This window comes from Agelaius phoeniceus, chromosome 18 (genome assembly GCF_051311805.1).
Source record: "Agelaius phoeniceus isolate bAgePho1 chromosome 18, bAgePho1.hap1, whole genome shotgun sequence".
Classification (NCBI taxonomy): Eukaryota; Metazoa; Chordata; class Aves; order Passeriformes; family Icteridae; genus Agelaius; species Agelaius phoeniceus.
In genome coordinates, this window is record NC_135282.1 from 3,117,986 (window position 1) to 3,134,848 (window position 16,863).

The 16,863-nt window shown below is 52.4% G+C and overlaps 3 protein-coding genes across 9 annotated transcripts in view; 2 read left to right on the forward strand and 1 right to left on the reverse strand.

Moving 5' to 3' along the window:
* The window catches only part of SETD1B (SET domain containing 1B, histone lysine methyltransferase), a 47,282-nt gene extending 43,143 nt beyond the window's left edge, over positions 1–4,139 (forward strand). Inside the window, exon 18 of the mRNA XM_054645788.2 lies at positions 527–4,139. Within this exon, the coding sequence (XP_054501763.2) occupies positions 527–700 (174 nt within the window). The 3' untranslated portion in view covers positions 701–4,139. The remainder of the gene's footprint in view (positions 1–526) is intronic.
* Positions 4,140–6,456: 2,317 nt separating this feature from the next.
* HPD (4-hydroxyphenylpyruvate dioxygenase) lies at positions 6,457–12,734 on the reverse strand. Of its 6 annotated transcripts, none has more exons than XM_054645988.2 (14): positions 12,607–12,734; positions 11,494–11,520; positions 10,715–10,777; positions 9,900–10,004; positions 9,734–9,776; positions 9,566–9,648; positions 9,348–9,437; positions 9,153–9,256; positions 8,914–8,991; positions 8,600–8,762; positions 8,231–8,302; positions 7,412–7,534; positions 7,160–7,276; positions 6,457–7,078 (listed from the first exon to the last, which is right to left on the reverse strand). In XM_054645988.2, the coding sequence occupies exons 1-14, from the start codon at positions 12,640–12,642 to the stop codon at positions 6,968–6,970; spliced, it is 1,215 nt and encodes a 404-aa protein (XP_054501963.1). In that variant the 5' UTR covers positions 12,643–12,734; the 3' UTR covers positions 6,457–6,967. The 6 variants fall into 6 exon arrangements, with proteins under 6 accessions (XP_054501963.1, XP_054501967.1, XP_077043944.1 ...); XM_054645992.2 differs by lacking the exon at positions 12,607–12,734 and adding an exon at positions 12,305–12,533; XM_077187829.1 differs by lacking the exon at positions 12,607–12,734 and adding an exon at positions 11,740–12,408.
* On the forward strand, positions 12,640–16,475 carry PSMD9 (proteasome 26S subunit, non-ATPase 9). 2 transcript variants are annotated; one of them, XM_054645994.2, is made up of 6 exons: positions 12,640–12,991; positions 13,084–13,158; positions 13,866–14,059; positions 14,540–14,641; positions 15,132–15,220; positions 15,551–16,475. In XM_054645994.2, exons 1-6 carry the CDS (start codon positions 12,655–12,657, stop codon positions 15,576–15,578), a joined length of 825 nt encoding a protein of 274 aa, XP_054501969.2. In that variant the 5' UTR covers positions 12,640–12,654; the 3' UTR covers positions 15,579–16,475. The 2 variants fall into 2 exon arrangements, with proteins under 2 accessions (XP_054501969.2, XP_054501970.1); XM_054645995.2 differs by having other exon boundaries at positions 12,834–12,991; positions 13,084–13,186.
* The last annotated feature ends 388 nt before the right edge of the window (positions 16,476–16,863 follow it).

Here is a 16,863-nt window from a genome sequence, read left to right on the forward strand (position 1 = left end):
TCTGAGGAATGAAACATGCAGGGAGACTGAGTGTGCTAAAGAGCCCTTCTGGCTGTCTCAGGGAACCCTGATGGACACTGAGCAAGCAAATCTAACAAATATTTCCTTAAAACATAGCAAATTTCAGCTGTGGGAAATTCAGCTCCTTCTAGTGTCCGCATGGGAAAATAATCCCTGCTGTTTCCTCCTGTGCTCTGTGCTGCAGTCTGCTCTCAGACCTGCCTCCCTGGCCAAGCATTGAGCTTCTCTTAACCTGGGACAAAATTGATGGAGCATCATCCAGGCTCTTTTGCTCCACAAATGACCAGAACGTGGATATTTTGGAGCAGCACAAGGAGGGCTGCTCTGTTTCCTGGCTCCACGCCTCCCTGCCTAGGCTTGCCCTAAGTCCAGGCTCTGGCAGCATGGCTGGGTTGTCTCGGGAGAGGACTGCCCTGTTTTATTTTAGCTTGAAGTAATTGTGTGGAGGCTGGGAAGCCCTGGCCCTCGGGAACCTACATCCTCACCTGTTCTGTCACCCTTGCAGCCAAATTGTTATGCTAAAGTGATCACGGTGGAGTCTCAAAAGAAGATCGTTATCTACTCCAAGCAGCACATCAATGTGAACGAGGAAATTACCTACGACTACAAGTTTCCAATTGAGGATGTAAAAATCCCGTGTCTCTGTGGCTCTGAGAACTGCAGGGGAACCCTGAACTGAACTCAAGGTTTCTCGTCACACTTGCACCTTCGGCCATGTCAAAACTGTGGTAACCAGGTGTGGTTGCACTTTGCCAAAAAAAGATGAAAAAAAAAACCTACAGAAAAAAAAGGAAGAAAAAAAATTTAAAAGCAAAAAAATACTTACCAAAAAAAAAAAAAAAAGAGGAAAAAGAGAAGAAAACCAAGCAAGTTTCGCACTTCTGCCAGGATCATGAGTGAAAGCAAAAAGCGCACACGCTTACGAGGACTGTTCATGTTTCAGGTGCTTTTTCCTTTTCAGATCCAACACGCACACAAAAAGGTGGCTACCTTTTGTGGCATGGTTTATCCAAACACTAGCTTCTCTGTTCAGTCCCTGAAGTAATGCTCCATAATGGGATAATGGTACCTTTTTTTTTTTTAATTGTTCTTATAAGCCTTCATCGTTTCATAAATGCTGCTACCTTTTTCTCATCAGTTTTCGTTGGTTGAAAAAGACATTCAACGTTTAAATGTGAAGCAGAGACTGAAAATGCCATATAGGGTTTGTTGGGAGCTTGATTGGCTGAAATTGCACAGATTTCTCAGAGTAAGCTGTAAATAAATGTAAGGTTGATGTTACAGAGCAAGCCAGAGGCTTGAGGGTGTGTGAGTGAGTGTGTGCTTGGGGGTGTGTGTGTGTGTGTGGAGATGTGTCCACAGTGAGACTAGAGCTGAGCTGTCCTGCCTTTTCCTTAGGGATGAGCCTGAACAGGGCCCCTCAGCCAGACCCCGGGGCAGGGTCAGCTCAGCCAGACCTCAGCTCCCCTCCTTGGGCTCCCCTCTCATTTTCTATGCCATGCTGGTCCATGGGGGATCAAAACCTCTGCAGCTGCACGTGAGAAACCCTTGGATACTTCAGTCACTAGGAAGAGGTGGAGTCAGCTGTGGCCTTTGGGGATGCCCATTCCTTGGAGATGGGCTTGTCTTGCTTGCAGAGGAGGCTGACATTAAGTGGACAGCTCACCCCTGTTGATGCTGTAGAAATCCTGCCCTGCTTGCAAGCAAAGACTACGGCCCACGTTTGTAGCAGGACTTTCTTCCTGTGGGTGGGAATCAGGCTGATGTGTGACTTGTATTCATTTTTTCTCACTTTCATCTGCATTTCCCTGCCCTTCTAGTGTTTTAATGTGGAGTATTTGCTCTGTCCTTGGATGTGGGAGATGCCTCCTGTGATAGGAGCAAGCTGTGCCCTGCTGCTCTCCTCCCTCTGTTACTCAGTAACTTGGCCAGGGGGATCCTGTCCCTCCAGAAAACCATGGTAGAAATGTCTCTGAAAGCAATCCTGTCCCCTCCATCTATAGCATGGAAGCATCTATTGCTTCTCAATTTGGAAGGCATGTTTTAAAATGATCTCTCAATATATTTTGTCCTTGTAGATGTGCTGAGGTGAAGGTTGCAGTTCTTCAAGAGGTTCCATTTAAAAATGGGACCAAACACGAAAAAAATAATTCTTTGGATGAGATCTGGAAATGTTACACCACCATTCAGGTATAGACAGGATCAGTTTTTCAATTTGCATTGAATTTCTCCTGCTTTAAAAGTAGAGATTAGTTGTACTAAACCCTTTTTAATTGGCTTGTAAGGGGAAGTTGCAATGTCATTCTGAAATGGGAAGATTATCTGCATAACTAAACACCTTCTCCCCACAGAACAAATTGCACAGCTGTGTTCTTGTGTTCTTTCCAAACCTCCACAGGGGTGAGAACAAAAGAGGTTGCAAAAGAGGTTCCTGGAAGTTTTTTCAGCTGTTCCATGGAATTGCCAGGCCTGCTCTGCAGTGTGGAGTTTGTAATGTAGGTTAGACCTCTGCCTCTGCATTTCTCCTCCAGACAAAAGGCCTGAGGGAGCAGGAGCACACAGACTGCTGCCAGCTGCCTTAACACACCTGTGTTCCTGTCTGAGGGCGAGCAAACTGTCTCTGAGATTGGACAGCCCATGGTCCATCTCTGCTTTTGGTTCAGTTCTGTTTTGTTTCTCCTCCTTCGTCCTAAATCTCTCCAGCACCTGGGTGTTGGTGACCCAGAACCTAAAATCATGAGAAGCACAAGTTTCTGTCACTGAATGTTGGGTGGAACTGCAGTGATGGCATTTGGGAGTTTAACCAGCTGCTCAGTTTAGTTGTTATTTTTTTGAGTGAGATTCACTGTGTTGGCATCTCCACAGCTTGGCCTTTGACTTGCAAGGCTTTGGAAATGCACAGAAGTTTCCTGTGTGTCAGAACTGAAGCCCCTGTCCTTGGCCTTCTCCCTCTCTGCTCCAGTGCATTACTGGTGGATTTGTGGGGCTGAGCACACCCCACATGGCCCAGCCCTGTGTTCCCAGCTCATCCCTGTGCTCTGGGTGGGATCAGCCCCTGCAGTTTGCCTTAACCCTTGGTGAGGAAGGTGGGGAGGAAGGTCCCTGTCACCTTCAGGTCCTTCACGCTGTGTTTTAGGAGCACCAAAGGGATTTGGGTGCCAAAGACCATGAGCACCTAAATCACTTGGGCACTTCTGAAACTCCTGTAATTCATCCCCTTTTAGGATCCCAGACAAATAATGTGAGGTTTTTAGAAGAGCTGATCTCCCAGTGCTTCCCCAGATGAAACAGAGCTGTTGAACCCACAGCACTTCTGAAAAATCATGTCTGCTCTCAAAGCCAAACCTGAGACTTCTCTTTCTCCCCCATAAATCTTGGCTTGCAGAGAGTCCTCCCTGGAGATATTTTGTCTTACACTGGGAAGCTGCCTGACCTCCAAACAAATCATTTTATGGTGAGGACTCCCAAGCCTGGTGCAGCGATTTCCATGGGTGCCCTGTCCCTGCCAGGGGAGCCCTGCAGGCACAGATGTGGCTGGGAGAGGCCTCAGATCCTTTGCCTTGTGCTTGGCAAGGCTGGGCTGAGAGGAGGGCAGGAGCTGTGGCTGCTGTGGTTCCATTCAGCTCAGGCACCCCTGGGAACAGTGACAGGGACAAGGGGAGCCTCAGCAGCTCGTGCTGCTTACAGGGCCTGCAGTGCTTTTGTCCACTGAAAAACACATCCCCACCTTTATTGGCACTTCAATTTGAGCCCAGGACAAAAAAAGAGAGAGACATTTACAGTGCTCCTGCAAAATTCCATCTCTCTGGGAGGAATGACCCAAGAGAACAGAGCAAAATGATGGAAATAGAATTTCAGCCTTGGGTTTGCAGCTGTGGGAGTTCAGGTGCAGGTGCCTCTGTGCTGGCATCCACAGGACCTGGGGGGCTGGAGGGGATGGGGCTCATCCTGCAGTTATTTATATTGTACAGAGCAGCTTATTTCTACCAGGAAAGAAAAAACAACCATCAGTTTAAAACTCCATCAAATTCAGTAGTTTCAGTTCTGGTTTTTGTGACCTTTTTCAGGGATCATTTCAGTGCATTTCTGTACAAAATAAAAATTTAAGGAAAAAAAAGGATTTTGAAGTATAAAAAAATGCATTTTCTGTACATAGGCGAACTCAAGAATCTTCTCTTCAAACACTGTTTCTTGTAGAAACATGTTGAAATTTTTTTGCTGATTTCTTTGTACTTCAAGAGCATGTAAATAGTTTATTAAAAGTGACTATTGTAATTTGGAGTTCTTTTTAAACAGATTCCAGCTCTAAATCATGTCAAGATGGGGAGGAAGAAGGACTGAGTATAGCAAAGGAGCTGGTGGCATTTACAGCTTGTGTCAAGCTTTGTATAATGTAAATTCTGTATAAATACGGGGGTTTTTTGTCAAATAAATAGATGCAATTAGAAGCATTAAGAAACTGAAGACAAAAAATTGCCAAGTCAAGGCTTCTTCTTTCCCCCCTCCCTCAGTCTGAACCCTTATGTGCAAGATCTATTTATTTCAAGCGAGGAAATGTGTACAGTCTAATAGACACCCTAAAATGTATTTAAGCAAATTAGCAACTGGATTTTTTCAGTTTAATATTTGTTTTGTTTTTATGAGTTTCCTCAATTGCCACTGTAGGATTTGTCCAAGTGAAAACACATCAAGAAGGACACTCTAAAACAATGGGGCAGTTTGGAAGCAAAGTGGAACACCCAGCTCCCAATTCTTGCAGTTTTCTGGTTTTAATTCCCAGCGTGGAAATCAAGGGCCTCCTTTAAAAGTAGGCAGGTCAAATTGTTTGCAATAAATTTAATTTTTTTTTTCTTAAGTTCCTTTTAAAAAAACAACTCTGCTTTGAAGATTTAGGATTTCTGCTTTTTCTTTGGTTAAGCAAATTTATAAATTTAGGGATGTTTTGTGCATATAGAATCTGTCACCAGTATGTATCTTGTTTTGAAGAAAGTGTTTTTGTTGTGGATGTGTCATGCTGTATATATTTGTTCATATTTTTGTGAATTGAATACTATGTACCATTGTATTATAGTAACTTTTATAAAGCAAACCATAAATATACTGACTTTTCTTACAGAAAAATTATGTTGTGCTTAATATATTACCTGGGAGCTGTGAGAGCTCAAGGAGGCAGATGCAGAACAAGAACAGTGTGAAGAACTGATTTTCAGCAAAGTTTACTGCAAATATTAATTCTGGTGAGCAGGAAATGAATTCAAGCAACATTATATTGCATGAACGAAATACGTGATTCTAGTCATAGAAAGAAATATGTGATTCTAGTCTATAAACTTTGTCTCAGTATTAACAATCTTGCAGCCCTGGAGAGCTGAGGCAGAGCTCTCCTGACAGTGAACCAGGAGTCCCAGACATGTCCAGTGTCTGCAGGTGAGGGCTCCCTGCTCCTCCTTCCCCCCTGGATTGCTCTGATTTCATATCCTTTATTTATTTATTTATTTATTTGTTTATTTATTTATTTATTTTTAACTTTATAGAGGCAAAGGGCCTTAACCACCAGGTGAGGGGTCAGAGATGTGTGAGGCTGTTGGGGCCAGAGGCTCTTTGCTTTCTTTCCTTATAAGTCAGTTTATTCCAATTGCCAGGAGTTGGACTTGGATGGTTCTTGTGGGTCCCTTCCAGGATATTCTGGGATTGTTTGAAATCTGGATTAGTTCTGCTCCCTGGGACAGGGGCAGCTGCTCAGGCTTGGCCCCTGTACCCCCCATGTACCCCCCACAACTGGGGGCTGCTGCTGCTGCTGGGGGGGTTCAGGATGGCCTCTCTGAGCTTTTATTCAAAAAGAAATACCTGGAGCAGGGACAAGAGGAATGGCTGATGGAGGAGGAGGTGGAAGACACAGGACAGAGGCTGGAGGAGAGTTCCCAGCTCAGCTCCTGCATTCCTCAGGTGAGCACAGGACAGGGCTGCAGGACAGCCCCAGCTGGGGCTCAGAGGAGCCCATCCTGAGCTGAGGGCTCGGCAGGGGCTCAGGGCCTGAGAGCTCCCCTGGTGGCAAACAGGGAACAGGGGGGTGTGGAAGGGGCTGTGCAGCACCCCAGGGTGGCCTTCAGCAGCTGGGACAGGGAGTGCTGGAGCTGCAGCCCCTGGAACACAGGCACTCCCCAGGCACTCAGGCCAGGTCAGAAAAGGGATTTATTGCTTTGGGGAGGAATTCCCCGTGCAAAGGACAACACCAGAGCAGCACCCAGAGGGGACTTTGCACATGCAGCCAGGATCTGAGCCAAGGAATTGCTGCCAATGCCAGCAGTTACTGCTGGAAACATGGGAGAAACCCCAACCCATCATTAATGCAGGAATTTACAGGTATTAGAGCAAGACTCTGTTGCCTTGGGAAGGCTGAAATATGTAAATACAATAAATTCTCATTCCAGAGTGTTGTAGCTACCCTAAAACCATGTTTATTCTCAGCAAATTCAAATTGAAGATTGAGTCTAAAAGCAATTAAACCAAAATCTTAAAAAAGGAGATGTGCAGAGAGGAAAATGCCTCCGTGCTTTCGCAGCTTCCCGTGTAGCTAAAATTAAAACTTTGGATAGACTAAATTTGAGCACTCCCAGTTGTTTCTTCTGTCTTCCTCTGTAGCTGCATGTCTTTGGCACATGCCTTAAACCTGCCCTTTGTTAAGAATTCCATGGTTTGGATCAGATTAAGCTGCTTTTTGAGTGTGTTTGCTATTTCCCACGCCCCATCTCCCAGGAGGTCACGGGAGGGCAGTGCCAGGGCTGGGCTGGGAGAGGTGTTGGGTCCTTTTGCATTGTCCAGCTTGGCAGTGGCTTCCCTGGCTTTGTGGCACTCCAGCCTGGGCTATTTACCAAAACGTGGGGTGTTTCCCAGTTCATTTGGGGTTCAGCTCCTTGGGGCTGAGGGTGGCACTTGCTGCCATCCCCTACATCCTCTTGGTCTCCCCGTTGGGCTCCAGCACAGTCAGGTTTCCTCTGGCATCCTGATCCATTTCAATGGCCTCAAACAGAGACTTGAAGTTCCCAGCACCGAAGCCCTGCAGGGGTGGCACCGTTAGGGACCAGGGCTTGGCCCTGAGGGCTCCTGGCCAGGACCAGAGGGAGAGCCCCAAACCAACCTGGTGGTTGTGCCTCTGGATCACCTCCAGAAAGACCGTGGGTCTGTCCTGAACTGGTTTGGTGAAGATCTGGAGCAAGTAGCCTTTCTCATCAAAATCCACCAGGATTTTCAGCTCCTGGAGAAAATAAATGAGGCGACAGCTCGAAGACCCACAGAGGAGCAGGTGGGGCTCTCTGTGTCACTCACATCCCTGCAGGGCACTGTGGGGAGCTGGTCCAGCCCTGGGCAGGCCTTTCCCCCTCTGACTCACCTCCAGCTTGTCAATGTTCTCCTTCACTTTGATTTTGGCAGTTCTGAGCCTCTCCCGCAGCACCTGGTAGTAGCTGGAGGGCACATCCATGAACTGCATGCCCCTCTGCTTCAGGTTGGTGATCTGCAAGGCAGGGGAGACCCAGCAGGGCTCAGCTTGGGAGGGGTTTGTGCCAGGAGCATTTCCTGGCATGGGCAGTGTCAGAACAGAGATGCTTTCCCATGGCATTGGCCAACCTCAAGCATGAGAACCTGTCTCATCTTTTCACTTTGGCACCAGGAATGGGCAGGCCCAAGATGTCCTCCCCAGGCACTGTAGAGAGCTGTGCAAGAATCATTTGTCCTGCTCTGACCTGATACCTCTGGAGGCCCTTTGGTCTGGAGAGGAGCCCAAACCTGGGTGCTCAACCCAGACCTGCCCCAGCTGAAGGTGGGTGGTGGGTATGGGGCTCAGCCTGGCTGTGTTCCACCCTGCAAGGACAGAGGTGCCACCAAGGGCCCTGCAGACCCCAATTGCTTTAAGCTGGAGGGACAGGCAGCTCACAGGTGCAGCATCCCTGGGCAGTTAATGCTGGTTGTAAAACAACCACAGCACAAAGGCCATTGGCTCTGGGCCCTTGTACCCTGACAGGGTCATGGTGCACCCTGTGACAAGCACCAGGCCCAGAGCCAGGGCAGGAGGGGTCCCAGGGCAGGGGGGGTCCCAGGGCAGGGGGGGGTCCCAGGGCAGGAGGGGTCCCAGGGCAGGGGGGGTCCCAGGACAGGGAGATCCCAGGGCGGGGGGGTCCCAGGGCAGGGGGGGTCCCAGGGCTGCACTCACTGCTGAGATGATGTCGGGGGTGTTCAGTGCGATGTGCTGGACTCCGGCCCCTCCGTAGTAATCAATGTATTCCTACAGGGAAAAGATGTCACTGTGGCAGTGACAGCACAGCTACAGCTGTGAAGGGATGGGTGTGGGCTTAAAAATATGCAGGCAAGATCAGCCCAGGGGCACCACAGAACGACAGACACTGTTGATGAGATGGGTGGGCCCTGGGCCCAAGCAGAGCCAGGATTCCTTTCTAGCAGCCACTTCAGCACAGCAGGTCTGCTCTGGCTCCACATCACTGACCTTTGGTCCCTGTTCCGTCACCAAGATCCCCCTGGGAGTGGAGGCAGCCACATGGGTCAACCACCAGCATCCACTCACCTGAATCTGGGATTTCTTCTTGCCAGGGGCTGGCTCATTGATGGGCATCTTGATGGTCTCCTCGTAGTTGGTGACCACGATGGAGCGCAGGGCGCTGAACTCAGTGTGCAGCTGTTTGTCATCCACTGACCAGAAGCGGTGGAAGAGCAGGTTCTTCTGGTACCTGCCCAGTCACAGGGGGCACAGTCAAGCCCTTGCTCCATCCCCACAGTAATGGAGCTGTGCTGGCTTCATCAGCCCTGGCAGAAGTGGTGAGACCAGCAGAGCTGTGCTGCTGCTCCATCCCACCTCCCACCAGCTCTCCCCACTCTTACCAGTCTGCTACTGGGACCATCTGGAGGTCAGGTTGGTTCCCCACAACGTGATCGACAAAGCTGAGCTTGGCACTTGGTCTGTGGGGGGAGACAAGGAGGGTCTCAGCCAGGCTCAGGGGTATCCCACAGCTCAGGGGGCTCCAGGGCAAGGCAGTGGGGACCTGTCCAGCTCCTCAGTGGGATATCCCACCAGAACACGATGGCAAAGAGCCAGGCAGGAGCCTCTGGAAAGTACTCACAGCTTGGGCAGCAGGGGGTCCTTGAAGAGGGGTGGGTGGTACCCAGGGAGGAACAGGCCCTTGTAGTTGAGCTTTTCTATCAAGGTGTGGGTGGTGTCACCGTACTGTGAGGGGGGAAAGTGGTTGTGTCATGGCTTTGTTTGTGCAGGGGCCTCCCAGGTGCAGCCAGCTCCATGGCCCTGCCCTGCCACTCACCGTCTGGATCACTGCGAATTTCACTTTCCCAAATTTGTCCTGCTCCACCCACGGCTCCTTCACCACCACAGCACCACGCTCCTTGGCTTTCTGGGCAGGAGGAGAGAGATCCTGTCCTGCCACAGCTCCCCCAGGCCAGGGGGAGACATCCCCAGGCCCTCCTGCCTCCCCTCACCGTTTTGGGGGGCTGTGTGGGAAGGGGTGGAGGGGCTGCCCACCTGCACGATGAAGTCACAGTCCTCCACTTCAAAGGCGATGTCCTTCACCCCGTCCCCGTGCTTCACCAGGTGCTCCCCCATCTCTGCCCCGAGCAGGAACAGCCACAGGCATGAGCAGAGCTGCTTTGTTCAGCCATTTCCCACTGCATCCCCCCCAGTAACACCTACCCTCATTCCCTGGGTTCAGAGCGGATGAGAAAACAAACACGATCTGCCGAGGAGGAGGAGGAGAGGTGAGGATGGAGCAAAACAGGTGATGGTTTTCATGGTGGGTCTGACACCACCTCACCTTTCCCTGCCCTGGCAGTGGCACCTCTGTCAGGGGCTCCCTTACCTTGTCCTGCTTGATGACGTGTGACACCACCTCCCTGCTGCCGGTCTCCAGCCCGCGGTAGGCCAGCTCCTCGAAGCCCAGCTTGTTGCAGTAGTAGGATGCAGCCTGTGGGCAGGGAAGAGTCCCTCTGCTGGAAGCTGTGGTGCTGGTGGCACACAGGCCATGGACAACAGCCACCATGGCAGGTGCAAGTCACACTTGCCCTGTGTGTGTGTGAGAACAGGCAGCAGCTTCTCTGCCTCCTCCAGCAGCCCAGGGGGAACAGGCAGAGGCAAGAAAGGGCCAGGATTGAGGAAAAAGCCCAAATTCAGTGGGAAGTGCTGCCTCCAGAACTTTCTGTGAGGGCTGCCATGGAGCAGGAGACATTTCTGCGTGTCCCCTGTTCTGTGAGGTTGGGTGAAAAGCAGCTCAGGTGTGAAGCACAGGGGTTGCCCAGGGCAAGGTTTGGAGATCAGCTGCCATGAGCCCACACAGCTCTGCAGGCTGGTGGCCACAGCTGAGCCTGGCCACGTGCTCTGGTTCATGTCCCACGTCCCACCCCCAGCAGCCGCCCCTCGCCTTGCGCAAGGGCCACCAAGGCCACCAAGGCCACCGGTGCCAGGCCAGGGCCGGGCTTTGGGAGACGGCACATCCCGGGCCCAGGGGCTGCCGGGAGGAACCAACACCCCCCAGGCAGCCAATGCCTGCAGAGCCCGGCCTGTCCTGGCGTGGGAGGTGTCCCCTGGCTCGTGTCCCCTGGCACTGCTGTCCCCTGGCTCATGTCCCCTGGCACTGCTGTCCCCTTACACGTGTGCCTGGTGGCTGCAGCCTCTCACCTGCTTGGCATTGCCGACCCAGAAGGTGATGGAGTGGAAATGGATGAAGCGGCCTCGTTGGGGCTAAAAGGAAGGAAAATGGGGCTGAAAGCTGCTGCTGCATTTCCTGCAGCACTGCTTGGGAAGCAGCAGCTGGGACCCTGAAAATGCATCTCCTGCAAATGCATCTGAATTAACTGGGTGGAACAGCCCCCAGATGGGGATTTTCCAAAGTGCTTTACAGTCAAGGCCCACAGGATCCTGCACTGCAGGTTGGAAGGTACAAAGCACTGATTCACCTTTGCCCACAGCCACAGTTTCAGTTCTCCCAGTGCTCCCCACAAGTGGCCATCCCAGTGAGCTGCCCACCTGCAAACCTCACTCTGTTAAAGATTAATTATTCCACAAAAGCTCTTACACAACCACCAGCACCAGGACAGATCCCCCTTCTCTCCGTTCCCCACCACTGCCCAACCTGGCACAGGCCACCCAGCACTGGAAACACTTTAAAAGTGAAAAAGGAGGCAAAGAATGCAGCATTTGGAAATAAATGTTGCATGGAATGAGGATTCAGCTTAAGGCTTGACTTGACTGGGAAATATCCATCATCTCCTCTTCGTCACTCTCCTCTCAAACCAGAAATTTCAATGGTTAATACTAATTTACAATGAGGATCTTGTGTGGCCCAGAGCAGTTTTACTTCTGATTTCAACAGGTAATCAAGGAATTGACACAATCTGCAGTAACATGACTGATGTTTCACACGAGGCAGAGGGGCAGGACAGGGACACAGCTCTTACCTTTTCTCCTTTGTCTGTGTAGGTCGTCTGAAAGAGAATGAGAAAAGAGAGACATTAGCGGGACAGGCAGGTACAGCAGCCCCCAGGGAGCTGAATCCAAAGGTCAGGCTGTGAGGAGCAGCTCTGCTGTGCCACGTCCAGAACAGTCACTGGAAAACCCGAATTCAAGCAGAGCTTAAATCTCCAAAAGCGCCCCGTGCCATGGAGCCCCCGATGTCTGAATTCATTCCCATCTGCTGCCCTCACCATTTTTTGTGACCTGGCGATGTGATGGAAGCAAAGAGAGCTTGAGAATGGGGCGCTTTCAATATAACGGGACGGGGAGGCTCCTCCTCGGCCCCACCTTCTCCCACCACCAACCCAGGGATGGTTTGGGCTGGGAGCTGCCCAAAGCGGGGGCGGTGGGTGGCTGTCACCGGGGCCGTGTCACGGGTCCCTGCAGCCCTGTCGGTGGCACCGAGGGTGGGAGTGCAGCACGTGAGGCTCCGCGGAGGGTGGGGACCCTGCTGACCCCGCAGCCAAATCCCTGCCCCGTGTGTGTCCCAGGTCACCGGGGGTGACGCAATTTGGGCAGCACAGCCCCCGGCCCGCCCGCTGCCCCTGGGGACATTCACCCCTCCCTGGGGACGTCATCCTGGGCAGCGCTGAGCCAGGACAGCCTGCAGAGCCCGGCTGGGTGTGCGGTGGTGTCTGGGCACGGGGCCACCTTTAGCCCTGGTGAGCCCAGCGCTGCAGGGACCCCAAAACGTGTCAGCAGGAGGAGGGCACAAGAGATGGCCCTGCCGGGGAGACACCAGTGCACAAACTCCACCTGGCTGGGAGTGGTGGGAAGTTGCAGCCACCAGCAAGGCCAGAGGGGATGAGCACGGGGGGCTTGGGTGGTGCCAGTGGCACGGAGGACAGGGGTGGGGGTCTCGTGGTGGGGCTGTCCCCTGCTGCCACACTGCCCGGGACATGGATGCCACGCAGCACTCGGCAAATGCGCTGGGCCACAGACTGGAGAGGGGCCAGCAGCAGGGACAGGGACATAACATCGTACACCACGGCTGTGTCACCCAGCGGTGGTGACACCGCTGTGCTACTACATGTCACCATCAAAGCTGCGTAACTCACTGGTGGTGACACTGCTGTGCCACCACGTGTCACCATCAGAGCCGCTCCATGGCACCACCACAGCAGCGTGACCCGGTGACGGTGACGCCGCTGTGCCCCCCCATGCCAGCGCCACAGCGGTGTGCCGCAGAGGCAGTGACGCAGCTGTGTCACCCCGTTATTGCCGCCGCCGTGTCCCCGCCGTGTCCCCGCCTGTCACCCCCTCACGGCCCCGCTGGCCCCGCCCCCGGCCCCGCCCCGCGCCCGTCCCGGCTCCCGTCCGGCCGCGGCCATGGCGGAGCCCGGCGGGGGCCGCCCCGTCACCGTCAGCGATGTGCAGCAGCTGGTGCGGCGCAAGGACGAGATCGAGGCCCAGATCAAGGCGTGCTACGAGCTCCTGGAGGGGGTCAGTGCCCGGGCAGGGCCGGGCCGCGCTGGGGGGCGCCGTGCGGGCCCGCGGGCCCGGCCCCTTCCCAACCGCCGCCTCTCCCCTCACAGCAAAAGGGCGTCGGGATGCACGAGCCGCTGGTGGACGCCGAGGGCTTCCCCCGCTCGGACATCGACCTGTACCAAGTGCGCACAGCCCGGCACAACATCATCTGTGAGCGGGGAACGGGAACCGGGCGGGGGGGCCGTTCCCGGGACCGGGCCGCGCCCCATCCCGCGGGATGAGCCAGCGAAACCGGGATGTGCGGGGCAAACGCGGCCTCTGCCCGGGGACGGGCACCGCGGAACCGCGGAGCTCTCTGGAACCCCCATGGCGCGCGTTGTAATTCCGCAGAACCGGGGCCCGGGGCTGCGCTGAGCCTCTTCCCCAGGTTCTGCTCAGGGCTCGGAGCTGCCGCCTGGGCTAAGTCAGTAAAATGGGATCTGTGAAACACAACAAAGCTTTTCTGGGCTGTTTGTAGAATAAAATTTGGGTAGAAAACAGCTTGGCATTTATTTCATCCCAGGCTTTCCTCAGGATGGGTATGTATGTAACAGCAGGTGACTTAATGGAAAGAAGACTTAAGCTGCTCACTGAGTGCTAAGGGATCACGGGCCTCGCAGCCCTTCTGCCTTTGCATGTTTACCAAAATTCATAGGGTGGTTTTCTCTGTGTCTTGCACTGATAAACATCTGCCGGGCTGGCACCAGGCCCCAGCAGATAGAGCAGAGGTTGTTGCTGAGACCAGAGACAGCCAGGGCACCGCTCTGTGTGACTGCAGGGGGAGCAGGTGCTGAGAGCCCTTTGGGGGAAGCCTTTCCAGCTCCTTGTGTGCTCATGGTGTCACCCACAGGTTTGCAGAATGACCACAAGGCAGTGATGAAGCAGGTGGAGGAAGCTCTGCACAAGCTGCACGCCCGGGAGAAGGAGAAACATGCCAAGGATGAGGCGGAGGCCTTGGCCGAGGCCATGAGCCAGAGCCAGAGCCTGCCCCGGGCCTTTGCCAAAGTGAACTCCGTGAGCCCCGGCTCTCCCGCCAGCGTCTCGGTGCGTCGGGCACGGCTCGTGGGGAAGGCTTTGGCTGGAGCCAGACAGCTCATGGCTCCCTCTGCCTCTTGTTAATCAGTGGGAATAAGCTGGGGCCTTGATTAGGGTGTCAACCTCTTCTTTTCATCATGTTGGGATGTCCTGTGAAGGGGCTGGTCACTGTACAGGGATGAGATGGGTGTTCTCTGAGCTGGTCACTGTACAGGGATGAGATGGGTGTTCTCTGAGCTGTATCCTGGCACCACACAGCTCCTTCCACACCTCACCGACCATTCCAGCCTCAGTATTTCTCTTCCCATGAAACAGAACAGGGGAATGAACACTTAGCTCTCCCTGTGGCTGTAGTGATGTTCACTTGCCTGGGTGTGAGAGGTGTTGTAGCACATCTCTCTACCTGAGGCTGGGTGAAGGGCGATGCTCCTGTGACATTACCTGTCTTTGGAAAATGCAGATGCTCATCTCTCTTCTATCTCTGTCCAGGGACTTCAAGTTGATGATGAGATTGTGGAGTTTGGATCTGTCAATGCAAACAACTTCCAGAACCTGCAGAACATTGCCACAGTGGTGCAGCACAGTGAGGGGGTGAGCTCATTCCTGCTGTGACTGCATTCTCTTGCCTGTCTCTGTTAGCCACAGCTTTTTCTATGGAACTTGGATCTCTGGAATCATCACTTCCCTGTCAGAAACTATGTCAGATTCAGTCTGTGCAGTTGTAGCACTGAGAGCACTGAGCTATTTGCTCATGAATGGAAGAGCTGAGAGGTGTGGACATCACGTTGTTTGTTCTCCCTGGGGACTCCCTGCAGCAGCATTGCTGTGCCACCCTGGTGGCCTGGCCAGAGAAGCTGCCACAACCATTAAGTGCTTGGTGGTGGAAGTGAGGGATCTCCTGGAGATGACTTCACACTCTCTTCTTTCAGTTCTAGCCACAGGAGTGGGAGTGGGCACTGCTGCAGAACATTTCCTTGGGCTTAATGTTCTTTGTGTACTTCAGCAAAAGAAGGAAGAGAGTTGACTTGTGATGGAAAAGTGAAACATTTTGGTTATTTTTCTATTTTTTCCTCTCTTTCAGAGACCCCTGAGTGTGACTGTGATCCGTGGGGGCAGAAGGGTGCACGTGGGGCTGACTCCAAAGCGCTGGGCCGGGAAGGGCCTCCTGGGGTGAGCTACTGTTTCACTTGCTGGAGGGAAGAGGCTTTCACCAGCTCAGGGCACGTTTCCTGAGCAGGGCCAGCCCTGGCTGTGTCACTGCCCACTGTGACAGAGCTCACAGGTGGGCACCAGGGAGCTGGAGGCTGCTGGTTCTGCACAGGGATACAGGGAGTTGAGTGCCAGCAAACATGAGCACAGGCAGAAAGGTCTCAGTGGCTGGTTTGTCTGGGAAACCAGTGGAGGAGGGTTGTGGTGGGTCTGAGCCATCCCATGCCAGGTCTTATGTGCCTGTCTGAGAAATTAAAATTTAATATTTCCTCCTACCCTCTTTTTTTTCAGCTGCAATATCATTCCTTTACAAAGATGACCATGGCTGGGAGAACAATAAAGCTGAAGCTTGTTCCTGCTTTCTGGACTCTGATCTGGTTTGAAAACGTGGTGTTGCTGTGACCTCTGGTGCCTGAAGGGTTCTGGCAGAGTTCTGCAGTTCAGAATTGCACTGGCTGTCAGGAGGAACCTGCAGAGCTGCAAGATGTGGCTTCTTATCTCTTCCACCTTGTATCAATTTAGAATAAGGCTCTAGAGAGACCCAAATCCCACTTGATACACGCTCCAAAGAGCTTGAAATGTTCTTTTTTGGTGATAACAGAGCATTCCTTTTTTCTCCCCTTTAAAACTCCTCACTGAATATCATGTAATAAGTGCTAAACAGTCCTAGAGCACTTTTTGATGCCTGTCATAGTAGATGAGATATGCAAGTTTGATACTTCATCTTCCTCATTTTGACACAGCTTTTAAAGTCAGTGAACATGCTGAAAGGATTTTTGGAATGCCCAGTTATTTTAACACAACGAGGTAAAGAATAGGGGTTACAATTCTACTTTTGGAACTTCTAGTACTTTATGTAGTCATGACAAAAGCACTCCTAGCTTCTCTATTTTCTTTTAATTTTTTTTAAAATTGGTTTATTTGCAGGAGTTGATTTTGGGGTGTTTTCCTGGTTCCAGCCAGGACAGGGTTTACCTTTTTGTGCCTCCCATTCTCCTCTCCATCCTGCTGCAGGAGCAGTGGGGGGAGTGGGTGGGTGGCACATGGTCTGGGGTGTTTTCAGTGGGAACAGTAAATTGGGGAAGACCATTCCTAAACCACCACAGCTGCATAAACTGTTGGAAGGGATTCTGGGAATGACTGGTTTGTTTAAAGCTTATTTCCAGTTGAACTTCAAAATGCTCTCCCAAAACAATAAAACTGAGTATTGCCTCTCTCTGTTCTCATAGAAGTCATTATTTGGGGCAGCCTCTCCGGGTCAGGGAGATAATGGGAGCTGATAACAAATCTCCTTTCCGCTCCCAGCAGGGTGTGAGGCTCTTTCTGGGCAGAAGGAAAAACAAATTAAGTTTAGAAATTGTTATTGAGCTTAACAGCAAGGCTGAGGTCAACAGCTGGGAGCGTTTGGAGCTGATTATCTGCAGGGGTGAAGTGAGAGCCCGGAGGGAGCCTTGGGAGTGGGTTCCCTGTGCAAGTGGCTGGGGACTGTGGGGGACTGGCAGGGCTTGGGGAATGATTTTTGTCACTTTGACTCTGCTTGTCCTGCTCAGGGAAGCCACTGGAGCAGAGCTGCCTGCAACTCCCTGTGGGGGGCATTGGGTAAA

Coding starts and splice junctions, on each gene's coding strand:
- HPD (XM_054645988.2), bottom strand. CDS start 12,642: ATGGTGACACGTGGTGGCACAGCAGTGTCACCACCA. Junction 9,257..9,347: donor AATTCGCAGTGATCCAGACG/GTGAGTGGCAGG, acceptor CCCCCCTCACAG/TACGGTGACACCACCCACAC. Junction 8,992..9,152: donor GACCCCCTGCTGCCCAAGCT/GTGAGTACTTTC, acceptor CTCCCCCCACAG/ACCAAGTGCCAAGCTCAGCT.
- PSMD9 (XM_054645994.2), top strand. CDS start 12,655: ATGGCACCACCACAGCAGCGTGACCCGGTGACGGTGACGCCGCTGTGC. Junction 13,159..13,865: donor CGGACATCGACCTGTACCAA/GTGCGCACAGCC, acceptor TGTCACCCACAG/GTTTGCAGAATGACCACAAG. Junction 15,221..15,550: donor GCCGGGAAGGGCCTCCTGGG/GTGAGCTACTGT, acceptor CTTTTTTTTCAG/CTGCAATATCATTCCTTTAC.